The sequence below is a fragment of the Ursus americanus genome, chromosome 1 (assembly GCF_024610735.1).
Source record: "Ursus americanus isolate L20-20 chromosome 1, mUrsAme1.1.p, whole genome shotgun sequence".
In the NCBI taxonomy this organism is placed as follows: domain Eukaryota; kingdom Metazoa; phylum Chordata; class Mammalia; order Carnivora; family Ursidae; genus Ursus; species Ursus americanus.
In genome coordinates this window covers 61,665,090-61,676,386 of record NC_142127.1, presented here as the reverse complement: position 1 = coordinate 61,676,386, position 11,297 = coordinate 61,665,090, and the positions used below count along the sequence as shown (strand labels likewise).

Below are 11,297 nucleotides of genomic sequence, written 5' to 3'. Positions count from 1 at the left end.
TGGAAATCAGCTCTCTCTCTTTTCCAGGGCTTGTTGTTTTTTGACTGTTGAAAGCTGTACTAGTCCATTTGTTGAATGATTTTCCCAAACCATTTTTTTAAAGGCTGTGTTGCTTGTCTTTTATGGTCACTGAAGTCTCTTGTCTTTGTGTTAAACTAGTTTTCATAGAGATTTCCTTGAATACCAGGAGCTAACACACACACACACACAAAACCGCCCCCCCCAAACACACAAACAAAACAAACAAGCAAACAAGGAAACAAAGAATTCACCCCTCAGTCTGTGCACATTGGTTCTGTGTTAGGGCACTGCTTCAGTACTTAGGGAGGCTTACAGTGAGCCTAAGGATTAGTCTGAGGTGAAACCTTAGGGCCTTTCACATTTTTTTCTGAGCATGAGTGTTGCTCTGGGCATGTGCATAGCTTTCTAAATTTCCTCACATGGAGCTTTTGAACACTCTAACTTTCTTTTTCTTTCTTTCTTTCTTTTTTTCTTTCTTTCTTTCTTTCTTTCTTTCTTTCTTTCTTTCTTTCTTTCTTTCTCTTAATTTTTATTTATTTGAGAGAGAGAGAGACAGAAACAGAGCACGAGCAAGGGGGAGGGGCAGAGGGAGAGGGAGAGGGAGAAGTAGGCCCAATGTGGGGCTCCATCCCAGGACCCTGAGATCATGACCTGAGCCAAACGCAGACGCTTAACCAGCTGAGCCACCCAGGCGCCACAGAACGTCTTAACTTCTTAATGCAGCTCCTTAACTTTTTAATTCCAGGGCGTTTGGCATCTGTTTTCTGTTTCCATCATACTCTTTTCCCCTAGGCATCTGTGAGTTATTAGTTTGGCTCTCACTGTTTATTTATCTATTTATGTGTTTGTTATTATTATTTTTCTAGAGAGAGAGTACGAGTGTGAGTGGGGAGGAGAGAGAGAGAGAGAGAAGAGAGAGAGAGAGAGAGAGAGAGAGAGAGAGAGAGAGAGAGAAACTCAACAGGCTCCATGCCCAGCACAGAGCCTGACATAGGTCTCGATCTCCTGATCCCGAGTTCATGACCTGATCCAAAATCAAGAGTGAAATGCTTGAACCACTGAGCCATCTAGGTGACCTTTGGCTTGCACTTTTGTTGAGCAATGTCCCCTGCTTTTCTGATTAGAGTTTCTGGTTATGTGAAACAGAGACAAGTGCCTTGCATCCTTCATTCAAGCATCTCCCAAACAGTTTGGGATGGACGTACATATGCTATAATTTTCCTATAAGGTTTGTTATACTCCTTATAGAACTAGGGACCAAGGACTTATACTAAGGGTGCAGGTTTCTTTTTCAAGACTGCTTGCTGGGGAGGAGTTAGAGTAAGGGCAAGTAAATACACCACAAATCTTTGCTACCATTTTAAAGTTACCTTTTTCTTGTTCAATTTGTTCAAACCTTTGACTGTTTTCCAGAATTCTAAGTTAATTTTGAGTTTTTGCTTTTTTGTCAGTGTTTCTGTGGGAGATGAGAACTTGGAGCTGCTTACTCCCTTTTGCTGCAATGGATACTGATGATGAGATTTTTTTTTTTTTTTTACAAATATAACTAACAAGTATGTCTGGATCCATTTTGATTGGCTATTCCCAAGATAAATAATCTTTACTAAAAATTCAGCTTCAAATTAAAGTTGATTTAACTTTTCTTTTTCTAATTCAAGGTATATTTTAGCAGAATGCTCATGTACCTTCTTGGCAATATATTTAGTAACTAAATCACTAAAGAGATGAACATTTGAAATTTATATACTGATTTTTTTGTAATAACTCATTTTTTGTAATGTACTTCACTAGTAAAGTTTACTGTTTTTAGAATTATTCTGTATCCTTCATATCATACTCAACTGATTTATGGGTCCCAAATTTTTATAGTAAATCACTAAGCAAACTACCACCAGTGGCATAAATCTAGCTGCCATCTATTTTTGACCAGCTTGAAAACTAAGAATGGTTTTACAGTTTTTAATCACTGAAAAAAATCAGAAGAATGATATTTTGTGATGTGAAAATTAAAGTTCAGATTTCACTATTTATAAATAAATTTTCATTGGATCCATTATTTGTATATATATTTTCTATGGTTGCTTTTGTGCTACAAAGGCCCAATGGAATAGCTTTGAAAGAGATCATGTACTCTGCAAACCTGTGGTGTTTATTGTTTAGGCCTTTGCATAAAAAGTTTGCCAACCTGTGTTTTAGCACAGCATAAACAGAATCAACAACCTAAGATGCCTTATGGATTTAAAAGACATTCTTTAGGATCCACAGCTCAGACTGTTACTTCCAGAAATTTCAGCTACCAAAAAATTTAGCAGGTGTTATGCTTTTTTCCCAATTTAATCTTTGATACTTTTAGCATCTTTTTCATTAGGTTAGCCAAACATGCCCAAAGTTTCATTTAACGCATGACATTTAACACAGAACCTTTTTGGATTAAGGTTTTTCCTGGCACTTAAATTTATCCATAATTTTAACCACTTTTTCCATAATTTTGACAGCTTTAACAAGTAATTCTGAATTTGATGCTCCTTCTACTTGAGTTGGAAAAAATTGGAAGTCTCCTTTACCATTAAAAAAACTTCATATGAGTACATTATTCTTATAAATATTTAACTGGATAAATATTTAACAGAACTCTGTGAATCAGAGTGCCTTAAAATCAGAGTGAATTTCAACTGTGAGAGATTTGCTTATTTCCTTATCAACTTTTGAAAAGATGGGTAAAAGCTTTGATAAAAAATTGTACAGCAAAATCTTCTGTTATGCCAAAAGACAGCTTAAAAGCATATGATATCTGTAGTTTTGATGACATCTGTAAGGATATTTTCAACTTGTATTATCAATTTAAACCCATTGGTAGAATTCTTCTGAAAATAGTTTTGAACTGGACTGCCAGTCATTTCTCATCAACGAACATTTTTGAAAAGATCTGCATCTATAAGCTACATGATTTTGTGTGATCTTTGAGATCAAATAATTTGAGATTATTATAAATAGACTAAATTACCAATCGAATCACTTCATTATCATTAGAATGTAGAAATTCTACCTTATAATCACATCTTTTTCTCTGGAGCTTCCTGTCATTACCTCACTAACTTTATTAAAATCTAATTCTGTAAAACAAAATTTTCTCAAATGTTTCCTCTTTAGCACTGGCTGCTATCAAGAAAATTTTAGATGCAAGAGAAGATGTCACATTCTCTAAAAATTCATGAATCAGCATTAGGGTAGATAGTGATGATGACTGACACTCTGCTGTTTTGGATCTTTTAAACAAGATCCTTGGATTCCAGTGGCAAACATGCTGAAGTTGGATCCATATCACAACGTAGCACATTAACTGATTTTGAAAAGTTTCCTTTATCACTGTACTATTTCTCTTGTTAAATTTTCATTTCTTTCTATGTTCTTACAAATAGAGCCTTTATATTCATGAGAAAATGTTTATATAAAGGATTTAATGACCGCTGACTAACAATTTATTTATTGATGGTAATTTATCCACAAAATACATTTGTCTTTACTGAAAAGTTTTTTTTTTTGAAGTGACAGGAGTCATTTTATGCATTTTATCCACAGTAATTAATTTCTTCTAAATGATGCTTTATCTATAGTTGGATCTTTTTGCTCAGGAGATATTTTGTAAACTGATGAAACATCTGCAGATGGGAAAGACTGATTTGTTGTATCTGGTATCCTTCTATTTGAACCTCCAAATACACCTTTAACAGTGAACCAATCAGTTTCATAGTTGTGTTTTAGATTTCATTTGAGTGTCATCTCAATTTGCTAACTATTTTGGTGAAAATACCCTCTAAAAATTTAACAGGAAACATCCAAGGACGTTTTTTGGTGGTTGCTTAAGTGCTGACTGATTACTGTGTACACTTTTGTCTCTTTATCCTTATGACATGCAGGCAGTACTAACATTCTGCCTCATTTCATACCAAAATGCTTATCAAAAGCATTCATCAAACCTTTCTCTTACTCATATTTCTACTGCACTTTCTTTTGCTCTTAAAATTTTGCTCAATATTATAAAAATCATCTCATAGGACAATATATTATGCTTTAAAAACCACTTTATTTTCTAAGGGAAGTAAGCATAGATATATCAGGTATAAAAGCTTCATTGTTCATCCTGGTGAGGTGGTGAGGAAGATTGGGAAATATTGGTGTTAGTTCGAGAAAACACCTTTGAGAGAGCTGAAGATACCTTTGCCAGCATTTTAGATCCTTGTTTGGACATACTAGGCTTGAGAGTTTCTATGGAGAAAGCAAAAAAGTAATATGGATATTTATTAGACATTCTAATTGAGAGAAGCATTGATGATTTAGAATTCAGAAAGAGACATTTATAAGACACCTTATGGGATTTAAAAAACATTCACAAAGACTCTTATGATCCTTCTAACACTATTCTGAGAGAAATAGGAAGAACAATATCTCCATTTTTGAATACTGAATCTTGGCAAGGTCAAATACCTTGCTTAAGGTCATATGACTAGAAAATGGCCACACTGGGAACAGGGTCCAGCTTTGTGACTCTCATGGCATCATTATACCTACTGCATTCTGATGTTTCTTTAGTCAAGTGTGCGAAGAATGTCTTTCTTTATCTAGCAGAACACTCTTGGAAAATGCCTGATGAGCTAAACTCACATGGGAAAGTAACTTTCAACTCTCTACAGTAAGGATATCTATTTTAGAGTACTTAAGTCAAAGTACAAGTGCAGTAAAATTGCTATAATTTCTCACCTACTTTGGGTGAATTTTCAGTTGGCTAACTTCAAGTGATTTTTCTGTTATGTGAGATAAGACTGTATAGATAATAAAAGAGTTGTCATTTGGATTCATTTTTCTACATGACTTATTCAGTGTATGGGCTCTTAAAGAATATCATATTTTAATTATCACGAAATGATATTTTTACATGTAAACATATAAAGACAAAAGTGAACATTTATGTACTTTTTTGAAACTGTATGACAGGGTGTAAAAACACACATGACGGTAAAAACCGATATTTTCTTAATTCCAGTACATGCCAAAGTTCATGATTATACCTCTTGCAGTTACCTAGAGTTGTATCTTCTAGCAAGATAATATTCTATGATTAAAGCTAAGAAAGCCTACAGTAAATTTAACCATGAACAACAAATAGCATATTTAGGTTTTTAACTGTGCTGTTATTTTTAAAAATGCCCTAAGAATTTAAAAGGAAACAGCCAAAATCTGCAGCAGATAAGACGCAAAAGCATGGATGAAAGAGAAAGATGTACATTCTGAAAAAGTAAGATAAATTTTTTACTGACAGCATTGTCATAAGACTTCTGAAATTCTCATTGGAGAGGTTAAAGAGCTTCCATTCTTAAAAATTGGTGTCTTATTAAAAATTCAGATTCCTGGGCACCATTACTCAGAGATATTAACTTAGGCAGTCTAGAGAGGGTCCAGGAATCTGCATTGTTAAAAAAATACACTGGGTAATTCTAATGCAAAGCAGTTCCTGGAAACACACTGAGGATACTGCCTCAAATATGCATCCATTCTAGATTCCTTGTATCTTGTTCAAGACCAGTGGGTGGCTAGTATCATAGGTTAATAACGTACATGAAGCTCATCCCTAGAGACAGTAGTGAACCCTGTGTTTGTCTTTTAATAGTTCTTTTCATAGCAAAACTATAGACTGTCTTTGGTCATTCATTAATATGGGGCTCATTCTGGGATGCAGTGGCAACAATATGGAACCACATTATGGAGGGAAGCAAAAATGAAGGATCAAAGTCAGAAGATCTGTTTTTGGACCCTAAAACCTCTCCATTTGTTGACTGTGTAAACTCAGGCAGTTGTTACCTCCATTTTCTCTTTTCTAAATTAGGGCTTTATGATTGACAGACAGAGAGTAGTATGGTATAGGGGAAAAAGACAAGTTTAGTTTGGTCCACAAAACGTTTCACAAAAGCTTTGAATTATTTGATAAAATTTAAAAGTCAGGAATTTTCACATAAAACTTTCATCTCCAACTTCTTTTGAAAAATGTTAAGACTTGAACTGGAAGACCTAGCAACAACCCAGTATGTCAGTGATTAAATGTATCAGCTCCCTCCTTTAGATGGGACATGCCATCTCCAGTAGACCACAGACCCCTGATCAATCTACTGATCTTGTTTATTGTAACTGTCTGGCTCCTGTGGGCATTTGAGTATATGAATTATGGTCATATTGAATGAGTTTAAGCTTTGAAGTTGGGCAGATATGTGTTTGAATCCCAGCTCTGCAGCTTATTAGCCTTGGGGTGACCTTGAGTAACCTACTCTTGCTTTCCTCTTCAATGACTCTCACTTTCCTCTTTAATAAAATGTAGATATCTGGTACCTAATATATGTTAGTTCCATTATTTATTACTAGGTTTGAGGTTAAAGTAAAAGAACTACATAATGAACTGCAAATGGCTGTACACACATACGTATACATAGTTAAGTATATTATTTCAATCTCAGTACTCAATCTCGGGTGTTAGTACTGCAAGGGAGGAGCCAGTCATTCCAGGAGGAATGGTAAAGGATATTATATTTTGTACCTGAAATGAATTCTTTTGAGGAATACACACTGCCGGTAATATTCTTGTTTCCTTCAAAGATGGTGATAAGCTGCCAAAACAAAGCAAAGTACATAGTTAATGTTTTATTGGACACTACACACTAGAGATACCTAGAAATCCCCAAAAGATGTAGTATAACCATTGTAACACCTTACATAAATAGTATCTGTGCTCTGCCATCTCAGAATTATTCTCTGAGACTTAGGCTCATGATTTTCGCCAATTATAGCACTTAGGATTGACCCTTGTCATAGATGTGGACCTTAGCTACCATTAAATGATGATCAGGCATTTTAAGTCACAAGAAATGCCAGCTCTGTCTGCCCCCTCCCTCTTTTGGGTGAATTCAAATAAGTAACAAATTATAAATTCTTTTCTGATGCCAGAGATAATGGTAAGTGGGGAAGGAAAATGGATGTTCACTCTGTAACTCCAATTTCCTGTTATGGAAATCTTAGGCATTTTGGGGCCTGGAGCAATAAAGTGGCTATGTGGACCTGGTCAGGTAGGGAATATGGCTCAGATACTAGCTTTACTCTGTAGGCCTGTATCACCTCTTTGAATCCAGAAGCAGCAGTCTTCTCAGAAATGTATAAAATAGACCGGGATAGGTTGCTGGGCTTCATTGTGTATATTTTATAATGTTAGTTATTAAATAAGGAAATCAATGAAGAGAAATGAAAGAAGGCCTAAATACATGAAACATAAAATGTGTTATGTATAGATTCTGTAAAGACCACCAGGTATTATAAGAGTTTTATCATAGTTCTTCCAAGAGGACTTGAGGCAGCTTATTTATTAATATATTTCTGGATAGCTGAGGAATAAAATGGAGCCAAGACTATCTAAAGCAGTGATTCTCAGTATTGGCTGCACAATAGTTATATGTGGAATTAAAAAAAAAATGAATCTATGAATCCCTGGGTCCCACACCTCCAATTGAATTTAAATTTCTGAGGGTGGAGCATATATGATATCTTTTTTAAAAATGCCCATATGTGTGAGACTGGCTTGAGAATCCCTAATCTAAAAGCAGAGGGCAGATGCTACCAAGTGTCTGAGATGAGTAAGTACATGTAAGTTCTGCTGGAAACATCTATCTTTGCATTAGGTTTAAGAGTATTTGCCATTTCTTCATGGAACACTGTTATAATCACTGCTTTAGGTTTTTGTCTGAAAATTCCAAAATCTTGGCTGCATTGGATTTGGCATCTCTTGTCCTTTCCCTTAAAGTTGTAGACATTGTCTTATTTCTTTACATGTTGAGTAATTTTTGATTCTGTCTTTGGCATTTTAAATAATTTATGAGGTTCCAAGAACTGTTAGAATCCTCTGTAGATGGCTGAGTTTTTTGTTTGTTTGCTAAGTAGGTAATTACCCCGCTTAGATTCAGACCACACATCCTACTCTGCCTTCTATGGCTGTGTTTCCAATGTAAATTCAATTTCCAAAATCCTGGCAATACTTTCTGTATCCCTGTGTATGTACCACTATTAAAGCTATAGTTCAAGTTCTCAAAGCCTTTTGTTTATACAAGTTCAGGTCAGTTCCATACATGTACAGCTCAGGAGAGACTTTTCAGAAACATTTATAGGGGATCCTTTTTTGATGATCCTCTGTGACTTTTTTTTTTTTTTTTGTATCTCTAACACTCAGAAGTCCCCTTTTCTGGTTCTACAGCTAAATGCTGTGGCTACCCTCCCTGTGTGCTGTCTCACACATCCCATAACTGCATCCAGGTCTAGGGTGAAATGACAAAGCAGAGAAAAAGTAGCAGATTTCCTTCTAATATCTTCAGGTTACTGGAGACCTATTTCTAATTCTTCTGATCAGAGGGAAGGATTTTCTCTGAATTTTAAGTGCCTCAGCAACCTCTGCTGCCATTGCTGTGTAGCTTCATGTCTGAAACTTGCCGTGAGGCAGAACCAAGAGAGGTGGGAAAAGTGGGAAAAAAGTGAGGTGCTTCTACTTCCCAGTCCACAGGAACTTCTTCCTAATTCTGGTAAGAGAGCAATGGTTTCTCCTGAAGATTTATTCTGCCTATTCTTTCTATGTAATTCCAGGATTTGAACTGCTTTGGGTCTAAACTAGGAGATATGCGGCGGGGCGGGGGGGGGGGGCAGCAGAAAAACTCATGATTGTATTGGTGATTCTTTGAGTTTTTATTTCCATCCTCAAACTCCTGCTATTGTTTATTTTTTGCCATCCTCAGTAGTTGTCCAGCTTTTTTAGTTGTAAAAAGAGAAAGATGGGGTGGGATGTGCTTCCTCCACCTTACTTTGAACTGAATTGGATATACCAATTTCAAGCATGTTTCACTATGAGAAAAACTGCAAGTGAGAGGAAGGGCAAAGAGCCAAAAGGGTCCAGATTAGCCAGGGAGTCAGCCTGGCACAGGGAATAGTCTGTAATCAGCTCATCAGCCTAGAGATTCTCTTTCTCCCCATTATTTCCATATGATTTTACTTGGAAAGTATGGTCTATGTGAAGCCTGAGGTTGTCACATAGATGTTTATATTCATAAATGAGGATTAGGTTGAATGAGAAACTAGCCCTGCATCTTAAGGGTTTGGTACGAGTAAGAATTGTAAGATTTGGTTCTGAAAACTACTCTGATAATGAGAAGGGGTTGGAAAATTGATGGATTATGTATGCATGGTGTTGGGGAAACTCAATTTTAGAAGTGGTATTCAATTGAACCAAGAAACAAAGTGATAAAAACAGAAGAGTATCTGTACTTCAGCCCTCATTGGAAACTCCTAAAAAGGATTAAGGAAGAGGAAATTTCCTGAGTTTATGGTGGAGAGTATCTGGGCCTTTTGGAAAGCTGCCTTTAAACAATCAGTCCTTAGGAATACAGAAAAATAGATGGAATCTGCACTAATTTCCTGCAAGCCAGTTTCGTCTGTTTTTGAAGCTGCTATTCCCTCCCTGCCTCCTCAAAATTCCTCACCTGGGTCTACCTGTCCTATATAGGGCCAAGTGACTCCCTGTAGGGTTTTCTTCAGAGACTGCAGTAACAGAGTTTAGGAATGGAATTGTAGTTAGGTGCTAGTGAAGAACAGTGGCTTATTCTGTGTACTTAAGCAAGGAATAATTTAACTGTAAAATGAGAATTTTGATTAGGGGATTGCTCCAGTACCATGGACAGGTCTCAGCCCGCTGAAGAAATTGTAAACAGGGGTATGCTTCCTGATGTTCCTCGAATCATACCACCCAAGCCCTGACTTGACCTTGAAAACTGGGCTATATTCAACTGGACCCCATGTATACCAATTACAGTTTATTGAAAAATATTTACCTTAACACTGTTTGAATTCTCTGGTGTTTTCTCCTGAGAACTTCCTGTTGGGGAGGAGAAAAACAGGAAAAATAGTGTATTTTTTTTGGAGGCATGAATAGTACTGAGACAAACCCGGTCTTACCATTTTTCACCAGAAAGTTCTAGAATTTAGAAAGAATTCTAGAAATTATTATTACTTTCAGTGTATAAACAATGGGAATAAAACTGAAATAGGTAAGATCCCTAGAATTCTGGGGTGTGTCTTAGACCTTCCTTTAGGAATTATGAAAGATCAAATATGATTTGGTAGGAGAGTCAGCCTCTGTAACTTAATAGCCACATGTTTATGCACAATTACTCAATCTCTATAGGCCTATTTGTTTACGTGTAAAATGAGAGATTACCTTATAGATGATTCCTAGGGGCCTTCCAGCTCTAACACTCATTGTACGTAGCTAATTAAAATCAGATAATTAGAACAAACAGGAAAGTGCTGGTCTTATGAAACAATTTGAATGAGAAACAGGAGAAATTTGAGGCAATACCAAGAAGAAATCTGGAGGAATTGCTACAGAACCAAAAGCTGCTTAAGTTGCAGGGGAGATTAGTATGCCTATAAAACAAATTTAGCCTAAGGAGTTAGAAATGATGAGAATATTTTTACAAAGCCCCACCACTAGGGAGGCAGAAAATCTGAGTTTGAGTCTTAGCTTCACTTCTTAGAGCTGTGTGAACATTGGCAAATTGAATCTAACTTATTTGACTCTGTTTCCTCATTATGTAGGAATGAGACTATCCTCCCTGCCTGTCTCACAAAAGGATGCAATGAGATATCTTATATAAAAATATTGTGCATTTTTATAGAAATGTAATCATCAAGGGCCAACACAAGTGGTCATTCTCTGCATTATCCTTTGGATCAATGTCCTATTGTCCCTCTTATTTTACTAAATGCTCTTCCTACTATATGCCTATTTTAGGTTCTTGGGATTACAGCTGTGATCATCAAGGAGCTTACGTTCTAGAAGGAGATAGTGAAAAAATAATTAACGGTCTGTCAGATATAAGTGCCAGTGAGAAAAATAAGCAATGAAGTGGAATAGTTAATGCCATAGTGGGACTGAGGCTACAGTTTCAGAGTATTGTCAAAGAAGACCTCACTGAGAAGGTGAAATTTGAGCAAAGACCTGAAGGTGAGGGATGAGCAATGCAGATGTAGGGGGAAGAGCTCTACACAGGGATTAGCAAGAGCAAAGGCCCTGAATGCCTGGAATGTTTAAGGAATAGTAAGGTCCATGAGGCTGGAGCAGAGAGCCAGAAAGAGAAACAGAGGAGGAAGTTAGAGAGGTAATGGGGGAGGGGTGATATCCAGATGATATAGGGGTTTGC

The 11,297-nt window shown here is 36.4% G+C and overlaps 1 protein-coding gene across 1 annotated transcript in view; it reads right to left on the bottom strand.

Moving 5' to 3' along the window:
• Positions 1-4,150: 4,150 nt before the first annotated feature.
• The window catches only part of FSIP2 (fibrous sheath interacting protein 2), a 93,337-nt gene continuing 86,190 nt past the window's right edge, over positions 4,151-11,297 (bottom strand). The window contains exons 21-23 of the mRNA XM_087865181.1: positions 9,927-9,970; positions 6,605-6,674; positions 4,151-4,287 (exon numbers count right to left, since the gene is read on the bottom strand). Of these exons, the coding sequence (XP_087721307.1) occupies positions 4,151-4,287; positions 6,605-6,674; positions 9,927-9,970 (251 nt within the window). The remainder of the gene's footprint in view (positions 4,288-6,604; positions 6,675-9,926; positions 9,971-11,297) is intronic.